Raw genomic sequence first — 15,354 nt, 5'->3', positions numbered from 1 at the left:
CAGCACTTTGGGAGGCCAAGGTGGGCAGATCATTTGAGGTCAGGAGTTCAAGACCAGCCTGACCAACATGGTGAAACCCCACTTCTACTAAAATATAAAAATTAGCTGGTTTGGTGGCGTCCGCCTGTAATCGCACCTACTCAGGAGGCTGAGGCAGGAGAATTGCTTGAATTGCTTGAACCCAGGAGGCAGAAGTTGCAGCGAGCCAATACTGCACCACCGCACTCCAACCTGGGAAACAGTGAGAGACTCAGTCTCAATAGATAAATAAATAAAATAAATTTCCTCAAATTATGACAAAATAGAGCTGTTGCAGAGGGGGAAAAAAAAAAAACAGAAAGACAGGGGAAAAAAGGAAATGTAAAAGTTCTTCAAATTCTTACAGTGTAAATACAGGAAATATGTGAAGAAGGTGCTATGTTCAGATCAGCAAAAATTCAAGTGTGACTACATATTTTGCAAGATTATAGGGAAATAGAGTCATACACTGCTAGTGGGAATGGCTAATGTTAACACTTATAGATAGGGAATTTGGCAGTATCTAGCAAAATCACATGTGAATTTCACCTCTGAAATAGCAACTTCAATTCTAGGAATCTATCCCACAAATATACTAGACAGATACGAAAAAAAAAATATGCACAAGGTTTTAGTAAAGTCTTATATGTACTAGCAAAAGACTGGGGGAAAAAATCTCTATTCATCAGTAGGGATAAATTAAATATCTACAGTATATCCATCCAATGGAGTACTATATAATAAAAAGGATGACAAAGATCTGTAAATACTTTGCTGTAGAGTGATCTATATAACATACTGTTAAATAAGAAAATCAAGGTGTCAGCAAACAGTGTGGATAGTTTTTCCAAGAATAGTAGTATATGCTTACCTATATATTAAAAAAAAGTTAAGCCACCTAATTTTTAAAACAAGTCACTTATGGGAAAACAGAATAAAGGGAATCAAGACAAAATTAGATTTCTCTGAAAATTACTTCTTTTGAGATGTGATGCTGAAACCATACAAAAAATTTACATAATAAAAATTAAAATGAAAATAAAATGCAATTCCTCACTACAAAAAACAAAATTAAAAACAACAACAACAACAAACCTAACTCTCTATTCAGTTGGTAGAATACCAAACAGAAATAAACAACTCCAAATGACTTAAAAATATACTAATTTAAATACACATTCCTAGTGGGACACACATACCTGGTATATGTGTCATCAAAAACAAGGAAACAAAATAATTTGAAAATCATTTTATTGGTAATTATGTTGGTATTACTGTTGTGAAACTATTTTATATATCTAATAAGACAAAGCATATAAAAGTGGGTTTTTTTATTTTTTGTTTGGAGACTGAGTCTCACTCTGTCACCCAGGCTGGAGTGCAGTGGCGCAATCTCAGCTCACTGCAACCTCCGCCTCCTGAGCTCAAGCAATTCTCCTTCCTCAGCCTCCCAAGTAGCTGGGACTACAGGCACCCACTACCACGCCTGGCTAATTTTTTCTATTTTTAGTAGAGACGAGGTTTCAACATGTTGGCCAGGTTAGTCTCGAACTACTGACCTCAAGTAATCTGCCTGTTTTGGCCTCCCAAAGTGTTGGGATTACTTGCATGAGCCACCGTGCCCAGCCCCAAATAAGTTATTAAATTAACATCATTAAGAACAAAGACAGTAGACCCAAAAGCCTTTAAAAGAAAAAGTGATACTTTTGATGACATAAAGAAATATATTTTCCCCATGGCAATAGCCATCATAAGCAAAGACAAAAGACTAGTGAAAAAACTGAGTTAAAATTTTAGTAATGGCCAGGCGCAGTGGCTCAGGTCTGTAATCCCAACACTTTCGGAGGCAGAGACAGGACAATCACTTGAGGCCAGGAGTTCATGACCAGTCTAGCCAACACGGTGAAACCCGTTCTCTACTAAAAATACAAAAACTAGCCAGGCATGGTGGCGTATGCCTGTAATCCCAGCTACCCGTGTGGCTGAGGCATGAGAATTGTCTGAACCCAGGAGACGGAGGTTACAGTAAGCTGAGACTGCACCACTGTACTCTATCCTGGGCAACAGAACCAGACTCTGTCTCAAAAAAAAAAAAAAAAAAGTACACACACACGTATATATATTAACAACTAGTATCACAGCAAAGGGCCAATTTCTCCAAAATACCTTATTTCATCAAACCTATAAAACTATTACATAATATACCACTATTATATGTACTGTGCAAAAATTTTTATTTTTTAGAGATGGAGTCTCACTATGTTGCCCAGGTAGTCTCAAACTCCTGACCTAAAGCAATTCTCCCACCTCAATTTCCTAGAGTGCTAGGATTACAGGCATGAGCCACTACGCCTGGCCAAAAACAGTTTTTAAAAATAATTAAAGCATATAACGCTATCTTATAAGATGCATCTAGATTTCAAAGATGTCAAAATGTGAAAAAAAAAAGTGTATCTTAGACTAAATATAAAAAGAATTCCTATGAATAATATTCTAAAGACCAGATAGAGAAACGGGCAAAGGATATTAACTGACAATTATTTTAGAAAAGAATTAGACTATACATATGAAATGATACTCAACCTCACAAAAAATAAAATGGAAATTAAAACTATACTGAGATACTAGTTTTCATTGGCAAAGATCAAAGGTTGATGACATTATGACAGATATGTGGGGAAACAGATAACGTTCAGATATTGATGGAACAAGTGTAAATGTGGTATGCCAAAATTAGAAATGGACCTGTCCTGATAAAGCAGTGCAACTTTTAGGAATTCACTCTACAGATACGCTTGTATGTCTGCAAAATAACCCATATAGAAGGCTAATTTACACATTATTTTAGAAAAGAATTAAAAAGTTGACAACACTAAATATTTATCAATAGGTGCAATTGGTTAATGGTATATAATACAATGGAATACTATGCACTCACTGAAAAGAATGAGGTGTTTTTATGAACTCTTACAGATGGTCTCCAAGATAAGTTAAAGGAAGATCATGCACAGTATCTTACCAGTTGTGTAACATGGGAGGTGGAAATATTTCTCTTCTTTATAATGCATAAAACATTCCCAAAGTGATAAATAACAAACTGGGAACACCATTTGCCTCTGGGGTGGAGAAAGTGGGTAACTGGGGTTTATAAATTAAAAATATTAGGTCTTCTTTTGAGGTAACAATTTTTTTTGTATATAACGTAAAAGAAAAAAATATTTTAAGCAACACTTGCCTTTTTTCCTTTTGAGGTTTCAGAATCCTCATCTTCATCCACACTGAGCAGATTTGTCCCACTACACAGAAAATAAGGGGAAAAAAACCTTAAGTAGCAATTATAATCCTTATATTACATTCTGAGGTTTTATCCTCTATGTTCACCTAATTCAGGGAATCAGCAAACTTTTTCTGTAAAGGGCCAGACCATAGGCTTTGCAGGTCATAGGGTCTCTGTAGCAGCTACTCATATGTTGTATGAAAACAGCCATAAATAATACATGTAGCTATGTTCCAACAAAAATTACTAATTAGATGGCACACAAGATTAGCCCATGGATCATAGTTTGCTGAACCCTACAATAAATGAACACATAATTCTGTTTATTTAGCTACGGATTTTATTTATTCTCACTTATTTTTCCTTTCTGTCTTAGATTGAAAATTAAGGATAGAAAGACAAGAGAAACAAAATAATGGAGAAGAAATGAACTGAAAGGAAAGAAAGTCTTAGCTAATGAAAAGGAAGTAATTCCAGTGTTATTACAGTAAAATAGTATACTTCACTGATAAATCACTGGCCTAAAATTCTAAAAGATTAAATTATCATGTTATCATGTTAATAGATAACATGAACCTGTTAATAGGCACATGTTCAAAAAGCTGATGTCCCTGAGACTCATGATGAACTAAAAAGTACAATTCATAAACGAAATGTACAGAACAGGTAGCACCTTAAAGACAGCTTTTAAAAAATGTGTAACTATAGTAAATCTGCCACCAAAGTCAAATACAACCTTTTCGAAGACAACTCAGCTAAAGTATTTATTGTAAAGTTCTAGATACTTACACAAAAATGTAAAATGTTTTATTGCAATGTTTATATACATCCCAAATTGTTTTAATGATAAAAATTATCTCGTAAACATTTTTACAAACATGTTTAAGAGGTGGTATATTTTCTATGCAGCTTAATATCAGATTTAACTCTAATTTTTCAAAACTATATGCATACTGAATATAACAATAATTGTTTAATATTTTAAAGTAATCAGAAAAAGTATAAAAGAAATGAAAGAAAGAAAACTATAAAATACTGATTTTAAATGAGAGACTTACCAGTTCAAAGCTCTCCTTCAAATAAAACTTCAAATCAACATCTCATCGGTGAAGGCACATAAAGTGGTAATGATGAACGGAGCTGTTGCCCAGACAGAAGTGAAGCACCTACAATATTTAGCCAATATATTCTGAATGACTTCTTGTATAAAAATTTCTCTAACATATTTATAGTTTTGGTAGAACTTCGTGTGTACATTTGTGTATCTCTGAATTTGTTGTTTATTTTGGCCAGCAGAAAACGAGATCAATAAATCAAAAACCTAAAAACAATGTTTTCTTGTTTGTTTTTGTTTTTTTGAGACGGAGTCTTATTCTGTTGCCCAGGCTGGAGTGCAATGGCATGATCTGGGTTCACTGCAACCTCTACCTCCTGGGTTCAAGTGATTCTCCTGCCTCAGCCTCCTGAGTAGCTGGGATTACAGGTGTGCGCCACCACACCCAGCTAATTTTTTGTATTTTTAGTAGAGATGAGGTTTCACCATGTTGGCCAGGCTGATCTTGAACTCCTGACCTCAAATGATCCACCTGCCTTGGCCTTCCAAAGTGTTAGGATTACAGGCATGAGCCACTGTGCCCAGCCAAAAACTGAATGTTGAATTTTAAAAACAAATCTCACGACATACAAAAAGTTCTATTAAAACTATCATTTAAAATTTTTACACAACAGTCATTCCAAGCAGATTAACAAAGTGTAATGAACACTTTGCTTAACTTCTGTCTGGATAAACACCTGTGTTTATCATTTATAATGGTTCTGCTTTCTCTGGTGAGAATCTGACCTAAGATGGATGTGGTAGGGGTGTGGTCACAACTGGGGAAGAAAGATACTACAGTATTTCAACTTTCATACAAAATGCAAGGGTCTTAATCTGGGTTCACTTACTCATGATAAATGGTGGCTTTTCAAATTGCTGCCTGAACAGAATGCCTTTTTAAAAAACAAAAAACAATGTCCTTATTTTGAAGCCTTCCATTGTACAGTCAATTTTTAATTATAAGGTTACATGTATTACAAGCATATATTTATACATTTCAAAAGATGGAGAAAATAACAGTAAAATAATTTATCAATAAAGAACTGCTTTTTCTTTCCTTAAAGCAACTGTGAAAGAGTTAAATGTTTTCTTAAGAATACCATATTCCTAAAAATATTTCCATGGAATAGAAATTGTTTTTCTAACGAGAAGTTTTATTCTTACAAAATATCTGAGGGAAAAAAAAAAATCCTTACTCTTTATCTGTATCTCCTTCACTTTCTTCTTCATGATCAAAGCTCCAATTATTTTTAAAACCTCCATCTCTCTTAGACTCTGATCTAGCCAAAGCTGAAATAAAAACAAACTGCAATAAGTATTCATTAATAGAGCTATTCAATATAAACAAATGTGAGCATTTCCCAAGCTCTTTGATTATTCTAGATTTTGTTTTAATTGGCTTGTCTTTGTCTATTTTTTGTAAACATCTGATTTCCTCCAAAGAGAAAAAGGCATTAAAATCTGTTTTTACTAATTCATAGTCATCCATACATGTGTTTGCTACACAAAGAAGCTCAGATTAGAAAGCTATAATAAAAATAGAGGGCACATGAATATGTATTAATATATAAAATCAGCCCTAAAACTCATCTTTGATCACTGATTCTAGAAATAAATACCTATAAATAGTTTGCTTGCCTTCTTCACGAGAACTATATGCAGACTGCTAGACTCTGCCTTAAACTCACTGATACCTGCCTTTTAACAGAAGAAAAACAAAACAAGGTTTCCTGCTTTGGCAATGTAGTTAAAACTTGACAACTTGAAAAACTCTAGATCAGAACACTAAATGTGCTCATTATGAATTTTAAAAAATTTTATAAGTGCATGGCTGAAACCCCTTGAAGCCATTAACAACTAGAAAGTGGGAACCCAGAGAGCTAAATGAAATTCCAAAGATGGCATTTCTTTTTCGGTACTGTATGACTAAAAACCCGATGTCCTAGAACCCAGGCTTTATTAGGTTAACCTCAAGGCCCCAGCAAAATGAGAAGTCAGACTGAAAACCAGACAAGCTGAAGGGCAACACTCTGACTGGGTGAACTAGGGAAAAACAAAACAAAACAAAAAACAAACTTACTGAAGACGCAGCGGGGTGGGTAATTCTGATGTCTTACACTTGGTTCTGGCTTTTTGAGTTGAACTAAAGACAAAGTATATCCACCCCATGGTCAGTGCTATGGTCTGAATGTTCCCAAATTTATATGGTGAAATCCTAACCCCAAGATACAGATGGTATTAAGAGGTGGGGCCTGTGGGAGCTGATTAGACCACGAGAGCACACCTCTCATGAATGGGATTGGTGCCCTTATCAAAGAGGCCCAAGGGAGATTGTTTGCCCCTTCCATTCCGTGGCAAGACAGCCAGAAGGTACCATTTGTGGAAAAGTGGGACTTTACCAGATACTGAATCTGGACATCTTGATCTAACTTCTCAGCTTACAGAATTCTGAGAAATGTGAGATTTAAAAGCTTCTCAGTCTATGAACTTCAACAGAGCAGCCCAAATGAACCAAGACAGTTAGGAAATCCCTAACCATAAGATACCACAATTAACTAGGGTATGTAGTCAGAATTTTCACAACGTACAAGGCCATGAAAAACCCATAATTAAAATACCCTCCCACGAAAAGATGCTCAGCATCACTAACCATTAGAAAATGCAAATCAAACCCATAATGAGATACTACTTCTCACCCATTAGGACACCTTTTTTTTCTCTTTTTTTTTGAGGTAAGGTAGCCCAAGCTGGAGTGCAGTGGCGCCATCATAGCTCATTGCAGCCTTGACCTCTTGAGCCCAAGTGATCTTCCTGCCTCAGCCTATGGAGTAGCTGGGATCACAGACACATGCCACCATGCTTGGGCAATTTTTACATTTTTTTGTAGAGGTGAGGTCTTGCCATTTTGCCCAGGTTGGTCTCGAACTCCTGGCCTCAATCCATCCTCCCTGCCTCAGCCACTCAAAGTGCTGGGAATACAGGTGTAAGCCACCCTGCCCGGTTGCTATTATTTACTTTTAAAAATGGAGAGTAACAAGTATTGGCTAGGACATAGGAGAAATTGGAACTCTTGTGCATTGCTAGCGGGAATGAAAAACAGTTCAGGCACTGTAGAAAAGAATTTGGCAGTTCCTCAAAAAGTTAAACATAGAATTACCATATGAGCTAGCAATTTCACTTCTAAGTAGACATCTAAAATAACAAAAGCATGTATTCAAACAGACACTTGTATGCCAATGTTCATAGTAGCATTATTCACAGTAAGCTAAATGGCGGAAACAACACAAATTTCTATCAACAGATTAATAAACAAAATATAGTATGTGTGTACATATGTACACACACACACACACACATAGACACAATGGAATGTTATTCAGCCTTAAAGGGATACAAATTGGATACAGGATATAAGATGGAAGAACCCTAAAAACAGTCACTAAGTGAAATAAGCCAGATGCAAAAGGACAAATATTGTATGATTCCACATATATGAGGTACCCAGAATAGGTAAATTCATAGAGACAGAAAGTAGAATGAAGGTTACCAGAGGCTAAAGGAAGTAGAGAAATGGAGAATTACTGTTTAATAGGTACACAGTTCTTGTTAATGATGATTTAAAAGATCCAAAAATAAATATCGGTGGTGGCTGCACAACATTATAAATGTACTTAATACCAAGGAACTGTATAAATGTACACTTAAAAACTGTTAAACAGTAACTTTTATGTTATGTATATTATACCACAATAAAAAACTGCTTTTAAAAGGGGGAAAAAAAAACAGCCTGAAAGTGACTAACACAAGCAAACACAAATCCTCTCTAAAAAATATAAAACTTCAATGCAAGCCCGAAAAAAAAGTTTCAGAAATATCACGAACAGGAGGAAATAAGTCTTAATGAGCAAACTACCAGTATACATTAAACTTCTTAACATGTATACTGGGATTGAAAACATAAGTAAATAGGCCGGGTGCGGTGGCTCACGCCTGTAATCCCAGCACTCTGGGAGGCCGAGGCAGGTGGATCACGAGGTCAGGAGATCGAAACCATCCTGGCTAACATGGTGAAACCCCATCTCTACTAAAAAAAAATACAAAACATTAGCTGGGCATGGTGGCGGGCGCCTGTAGTCCCAGCTACTTGGGAGGCTGAGGCAGAAGAATGGCGTGAACCCGGGAGGCGGAGCTTGCAGTGAGCAGAGACCGTGTGTCACTGCACTCCAGCCTGGGTGACAGAACAAGACTCTGTCACCCCACAAAAAAAAAAAAGAAAACATAATAAATAGTAGATAATAGAAACAAGGTTTCTCCCTGTCAGATAAAGAAGTTACAAATAAACAAGAGAAGAAAGAATGAACCCTGTGGTACTAGGTTACAGTCAGACATAACAGCATGAACTCACATTTATTTAATACATATACAGATGAACAGGTATGTTGTAACATGGGTTAGTATAGAGAGTTAGGACTGCTTTCTTAGAGGGTCTAGAAGCAGTGACACCCCAGTAGCAACAAACACACCTACAACTAGATCTTGGTTTCTATATACCATTCTCTCTAATAAAAGGAGCCAGGGCTCCTAGAAGAAATGACTGATTCTAGGCCAGAGGCAGAAAAAAACGCCAACATGAAGCTGGTGTCACTTACAGGGTCAGAATGCAAGAAAGTCATTTTTTTTTTTAAAGATGGGGGAGTATCAAAAGCTTATGGAAGCCAACTTGAAAGAATTCCCAATGGCCAAAGTTGGAACAATTTTAGCAAAAATAAGTAACATTGGCATTGGGTTATAACTCCTAAATAAAATAAATATTCCAAAATCTATACTGATAAAAACAGATGATTGAATAAATAAATAAATGGAAAGAAGGGACACATGTTCCTTATAGAAGAATTCCAAATAATATAAGCATATACTCCCTTCTCCAAAGGTAAAAATGAATTTTCCTTGAGTACGGGCTCACCTTGGTAACTTACTTCAAAAACACAGACCTAAAAGGGGGGAAAAACAAACTGACAATGGAGACAGTGGAGACTACCTCAGCCAAGTGATCATAGTTAACATTCATAGTGACATGTCTTATTCATGGCATGCACGCTTCAATATGGTATGATGAAAATAGCACTTCAGCACTGTGATCTTTTCCCTAAAACTCATAATCCCAGTTTAATCATAAGAAAACATCAGACAAACCCAACTTGAGGGACGTTGTATAAAATACCTGTATATGGTACTTTGTACAACTGCCAAGGTTATGAAAAACAAGGAAAGATTAAGAAACTGTGAAAGAACACAGTATACTAAGGAGATAAGACAAATCAAATCCGAAGTCTTGGACTGGACTCTCGAATACGAAAAAGGCGTTAATGGAATTACTGGTGAAATACAAAATAAAGTTTGTAGTTCAGGTAATAGTAATACTACTATCATACAAATGTTAAATTTCATAGTTGTGACAAACATACACTGGCTATATTTGGTGGCAACATTAGTGGAGGTTGAGTAAAAGTTACATAGAAATTCTCTAAACTGGCCAGGCGCAGTGGCTCACGCCTGTAATCCCAGCACTTTGGGAGGCGGAGGCGGAGGCGGGCGGATCACCTGAGGTCGGGAGTTTAGACCAGCCTGATCAACATGGAGAAACCCCATCTCTATTAAAAATACAAAATTAGCCGGGCGTGGTGGTGCATGCCTGTAACCCCAGCTACTCAGGAGGCTGAGGCAAGAGAATCGCTTGAACCCAGGAGATGGAGGTTGTAGTGAGCCAAGATCACACCACTGCATTCCAGCCTGGGCAACAAGAGCGAAGCTCCATCTCAAAAAAAAAAAAGGGAAGAAATTATCTAAACCAGCTTTAAAACTTCTATTAAATGTATTCCAAAATAAAAGGTTTTAAAACACCAAAGGCTGGGTGTGGTGGCTCATGCCTGTACTCTCAGCATTTTGCAAGGCTGAAGCGGGCAGATCACTTTAGCCCAGGAGTTTGAGACCAGCCTGGGCAACATGACAAAATCCTGTCTCTACAAAAAAACACAAAAAAACTAGCCTGGCATGGCGGTGCTTGCCTGTAGTACCAGCTACTGAGGAGACTGGGATAGGAGGATTGGACGGAAGATCAATTGAGCCTGTGAGGTTGAGGCCGCAGTGAGCCATGATCACACCACTGCAATCCAGCCTGGGTGACACAGCGGGACAGTCTCAAAAATACATAAATAAAAATTAAAAAACACAATGTAAAATGAACCTATGTTTCAAAAGTCAAAAGAGATGTTATAATATTTACGCACTAAAGGAACTAGGGTTCTTTACACAGATTTTTTTTTTTTTTTTGAGACGGAGTCTTACTCTGTTTCCTGGGCTGTAGTGCAGTGTTGCAATCTCAGCTCACTGCAACCTCTGCCTCCCGGGTTCAAGCAATTCTCCTGCCTCAGCCTCCTGAGTAGTTGGGATTACAGGCACACGCTACCACGCCCGGCTAGTTTTGTATTTTTAATACAGATGGGGGTTCACCATGTTGGTCAATCTCGAACTCCTGACCTTGTGATCCACCCGCCTCGGCCTCCCAAAGCATTGGGATTACAGGTGTGTGCCACTGCGCCTGGCTGTTTACACACAATTCTAGCAAACTCAAACATACTCTAATTGATATTAGATTAGAACCTCTGTGGAAGTAATAATTTCCAATGAGAGAAAAAAATAAAAGAGATTATAAAAAGAAAAGAGATTTTTTTAAGTTTGGGGGCAACTTGGAGTGGGGACAAAAATTAAAAATCTTCAGAAGTCCTCGAGAGTATCACTACATTTCAATAGCCTGTTATAGCTGACATTAGTAATTATGACAGTAGTTATAATTATGGACATTATGTCCACTATATTCTAGTTAGAAAATTAAGGAGATGGAAAGAAAAAGATTAAGGAGAGATCCCAGTTAAATATCACAAATTAAACACATAAAGTTTTCTCCATATCCTCCACTAAAATGACAATAATGGAAAGAGGAGGAAAAGTAGCAACCCATAAGAACAAAAAGAACCAGAGAGGAGATAATAGAAGAGAGATTAACGAAAGTGAAAAAAGATAAACATTTGGTGGAGAAATAGAACCAGTATAGTTGACCTAAGAAAGCAAAAACCTAAATGTCTATGAGGGCACAAGTGAACACAAGAAGCAAAAGAAGATTTTTAATACTGCTATATCAATAAAATAAATTGAATTTATTATTATAAATCTTCCCAAAAAAGAACTCAGGCTCAGAGGGCTTAGCCACTAATTCCTTTCAAACTTTTAAAAAATAGCACCAATCTTATCTGAACTTTTGCAGAAAATAAAAAAGGAACACTTTGCAGCTCATTTTATGAAGTCAGAATACTTGATCCCAAACTTGACAATGACATTCAAGGAAGGAAAATTACCGAGGAATCTCACATAAAGACAGATATAAACCTTAAATAAAATATTAGCAAATCAAACTCAGTGATATATAACACATTACAATTAGGTAGGGTCTATTCTAAAAAGCAAAAGTAAATGTTTGAAAATCATGAATGTAATTTACAATATCCACTCACAACAAACAAAAACTCTTAGCAGGCAGGGCATGGTGACTCATGCCTGTGATCCCAGCACTTTGGGAGGCTGAGGTGGGTGGATCACTTGAGGTCAGGAGTTTCAGACCAGCCTGGCCAATGTTGCAAAACTCCGTCTCTACTAAAAATACAAAAATTAGCCAGGTGGCACCTGTAATCCCAGCTACTCGGGAGGCTGAGGCAGGAGAATCGCTTGAACCCAGAAGGCAGAGGTTGAGTGAGCTGAGATCGTGCCACTGCACTTCAGTCTGGGCGACACAGCAAGACTCTGTCTCAAAAAAAATGAAACAAAACAAAAAAATCCTCTTGGCAGGATAGGCGAGATAATCCTAGCACTTTGGAAGGCCAAGGTGGGTGAATCACTTGAGATCAGGAGTTCAAGACCAGCTTGGCCAACATGGTGAAACCCTGTTTCTACTAAAAATACAAAAATGAGATGGTTTTGGTGGTGCATGCTTATAATCCCAGCTAATTGGGAGGCTGAGGCAGAAGAATTGCTTGAACCCGGGAGGTGGAAGTTGCAGTGAGCTGAGATCAGGCCACTACTGAACTCTAGCCCAGGTAACGAAGTGTGTGAGACTCTGTCTCAAAACAACAACAACAACAGAAAACTGGCAAACCAGGAATAGGAAGGCACTTCCGTAATCTGAAATAGGAATAACTCCCCAGACCTTCAGCAAACATCTAACTCTTCCCCAGCAATAAACTATCAACAAGTCTACTGAAGTACACAGTGAAGGCCATATTTGGCGGGGTCATAGTTTTCTTTACTTTTCTATTGTTGGTGCAGTAAAGGGAGAAAAATCACTAGGGAACCATTACATTAATAACTGGGGGATTCAGGCATGAATCATCAATGGATGCTAAATCAGTGGGTGAAATGTGGTAAGAAACAAGTTACTTACAAGGTTTCAAAGTATCTCCCCACACAATATTTATTAATTTCAAAGAGAAAGATAGTGGCTGGGTGCAGTGGCTCGCACCTGTAACTCCAGGACTTTGGGAGCCAAGGCAGGTGGATCCAAGGTCAGGAGTTCGAGACCAGCCTGGCTGATATGGTTATACCCCGACTCTACTAAAACTACGAAAAAATTAGCCTGGGGTGGTGGTGCACACCTGTAACCCCAGCTACTCGGGAGGCTGAGACAGGAGAATGGCTTGAACCCGGGAGGCAGAGGTTGCAGTGAGCCAGCCTGGGCGACAGAGCCAGACTGCATCTCGAAAAAAAAAAAAAAAAAAAAGATAGTAACTTTCAGCAGAAAAATCTGGCGAACACCACCTTAACTAAGTGATCAATTGGTCAATTTCCCCAACAACAAGACAAACTGACATCATGGTCCTCTCGAAATGACACACTGAGAAAAACAATCATTTTTATGGCATTCCTTATATTTTAAAAAAAATGCATAACCTGACTTGAATCATAAGGAAATCTCAGATAAACACAAATTGGGATTAAACTACAAAATAACCATCCTGTTTTCTTAAACAATGCTAAGGTCAAGAAAGACAAAGTCTGAAAAGCTATTTCCAGATTAAAGAAGACAAAAGGGATATGACAAATCAATGCAAACATCATTCTGTATCAGATCCTGAACCCAGAATTTTTTCTCTTTTGCTATTAAGGAACATTTTTAGGTCAACTAATGAAAGTGGAAAAATGTTTGTAGATTATAGTATTGTATCAATGTTAATTTTCTGAGTTTTATAACTACACGGTAGTAACTTAAGAGAATGTATATTTCCTAAACAAAAGTAGGCGTAAGTTACACAATAAAGTAATTAGGGTTAAATGAGCAGCATGTCTGAAATTTACTTTCAAAGGGTTAAAAAAACAAAACTCTAGTGCTTTCATTTTCATTATCATTTAGTGTTACACAGTATAAATATAATCGCTTATGTATATATCCCCCATTTGTGGAAATTTAGGTTACATTCACCTTCTTACTGTTACATACATTGCTACTATGAACATTTTAGTATGTCTCATATTGCTATTAAGAACTTTTTTTTTTTAAGTTTGTTTCCTTGTGCATGTGTGTTTCTCCAGGGCAGAGGTCACCAAGTCTTTTTCTGTAAAGGGCCAGATAGTAAATATCTTACACTGTGTAGTCCATACAGTCTCTGTCAGTTACTCAGCCTTGCCATTTCAATGAGAAGGCTGGGATAATGCAAATAGGTATTGCTATGTTGCAATAAAACTTTATTTAAGGGCAATGACATTTGAATTTCATGTAATTTGCATGTGTCATGAAACATTCTTCTTTTGACTTTTTCCCTCCAGTCATTAAAAATATAAAAGCCATTCTGAACTCATGAGCCTCTTAAAAACAGAATGCTGGCCAAATTTGGCTGGGTCACAGTTTTCTTTTCTTTTTTTTTTTTTTTAAGATAGAATCTCACTCTGTCACCCAGACTGGAGTGCAGGGCACAATCTTGGCTCACTGCAACCTCTACGTCCTGGGTTCAAGTGACTCTCGTGCCTCGGTCTCCCAAGTAGCTGGGATTACAGGCATGTGCCATGATGCTCAGCTGATCTTTGTATTTTTAGTAGCGAGGGGGGTCTCACCATGTTGCCCAGGCTGGTTTTGAACTCCTGGCCTCAAGTGATCTGCCCACTTTGGCTTCCCAAAGTGCTAGGATTACAGACGTGAGCCACCATGCCCGGCCTGGGGCATAGTTTTCTGATACCTGACCTAGGGTATCCCTTAGCAATGGAATGATTTGGTCCTCAGGGATGTGCAATTTCAAGTTCAATAGGTATTGCCAAATTGATCTCCAAAGTGGTTTCAGTAGCCGTTTTTAAGTTTTCCTGTTTCTATGCATCATCTCCCACTGTAGTGATGTTTTAATTTCTGATAGTCTCATAGGGTTATCAGACAGCTTACACCTATAATCCTAGCGTTTTGGGTGGCTAAGGTAAGAGGATTGCTTGAGGCCAAAAGTTGAGACCAGCTTGAGCAGCACAGTGACACTCTGTCTCTACAAAAATAAAAAAATCAGCTGGCTGTGGTGGCACATGCCTGTAGTGCCAGCTACTCAAGAGGCTGAGGCAGGAGGATCCCTTGAGCCCAGGAGTTTGAGACTGCAGTGAGCCATAAGTGTACCACAATTATGAATATGAGAAAAACTCATAAGAAAAATGTAACTTAGAAATATAAATGCAGCAAAAGGAAATATAAATATAAATATAAATGTGAAAGTTAGGAAAGCAATTTTATGTGGTTTTGTAGGCTACAGCCCAAGTCGTTCTCAAGAACTATCAAGATTTTTCAAAGCCTTGAGTCACCATGTTACAAGTCTGAGTACTCTGCTGCAGAGGCCATCTAAAGAGGTCTTTAGACTGCAGACATGGAACTTCCCAACCAAACCACACA

At 37.5% G+C, this 15,354-nt stretch overlaps 1 protein-coding gene across 1 annotated transcript in view; it reads right to left on the bottom strand.

Moving 5' to 3' along the window:
• Positions 1-15,354, bottom strand: part of SENP6 (SUMO specific peptidase 6) — a 115,348-nt gene that overhangs the window by 89,616 nt on the left and 10,378 nt on the right. Inside the window, exons 2-3 of the mRNA XM_033219828.1 lie at positions 5,588-5,681; positions 3,254-3,314 (exon numbers count right to left, since the gene is read on the bottom strand). Of these exons, the coding sequence (XP_033075719.1) occupies positions 3,254-3,314; positions 5,588-5,681 (155 nt within the window). The remainder of the gene's footprint in view (positions 1-3,253; positions 3,315-5,587; positions 5,682-15,354) is intronic.

The sequence above is a fragment of the Trachypithecus francoisi genome, unplaced genomic scaffold, assembly GCF_009764315.1.
Source record: "Trachypithecus francoisi isolate TF-2019V2 unplaced genomic scaffold, Tfra_2.0 Lachesis_group10, whole genome shotgun sequence".
Taxonomy (NCBI): domain Eukaryota; kingdom Metazoa; phylum Chordata; class Mammalia; order Primates; family Cercopithecidae; genus Trachypithecus; species Trachypithecus francoisi.
The sequence above is the reverse complement of the archived record's forward strand: the minus strand, read 5'-3'. Positions and strand labels throughout refer to the sequence as shown.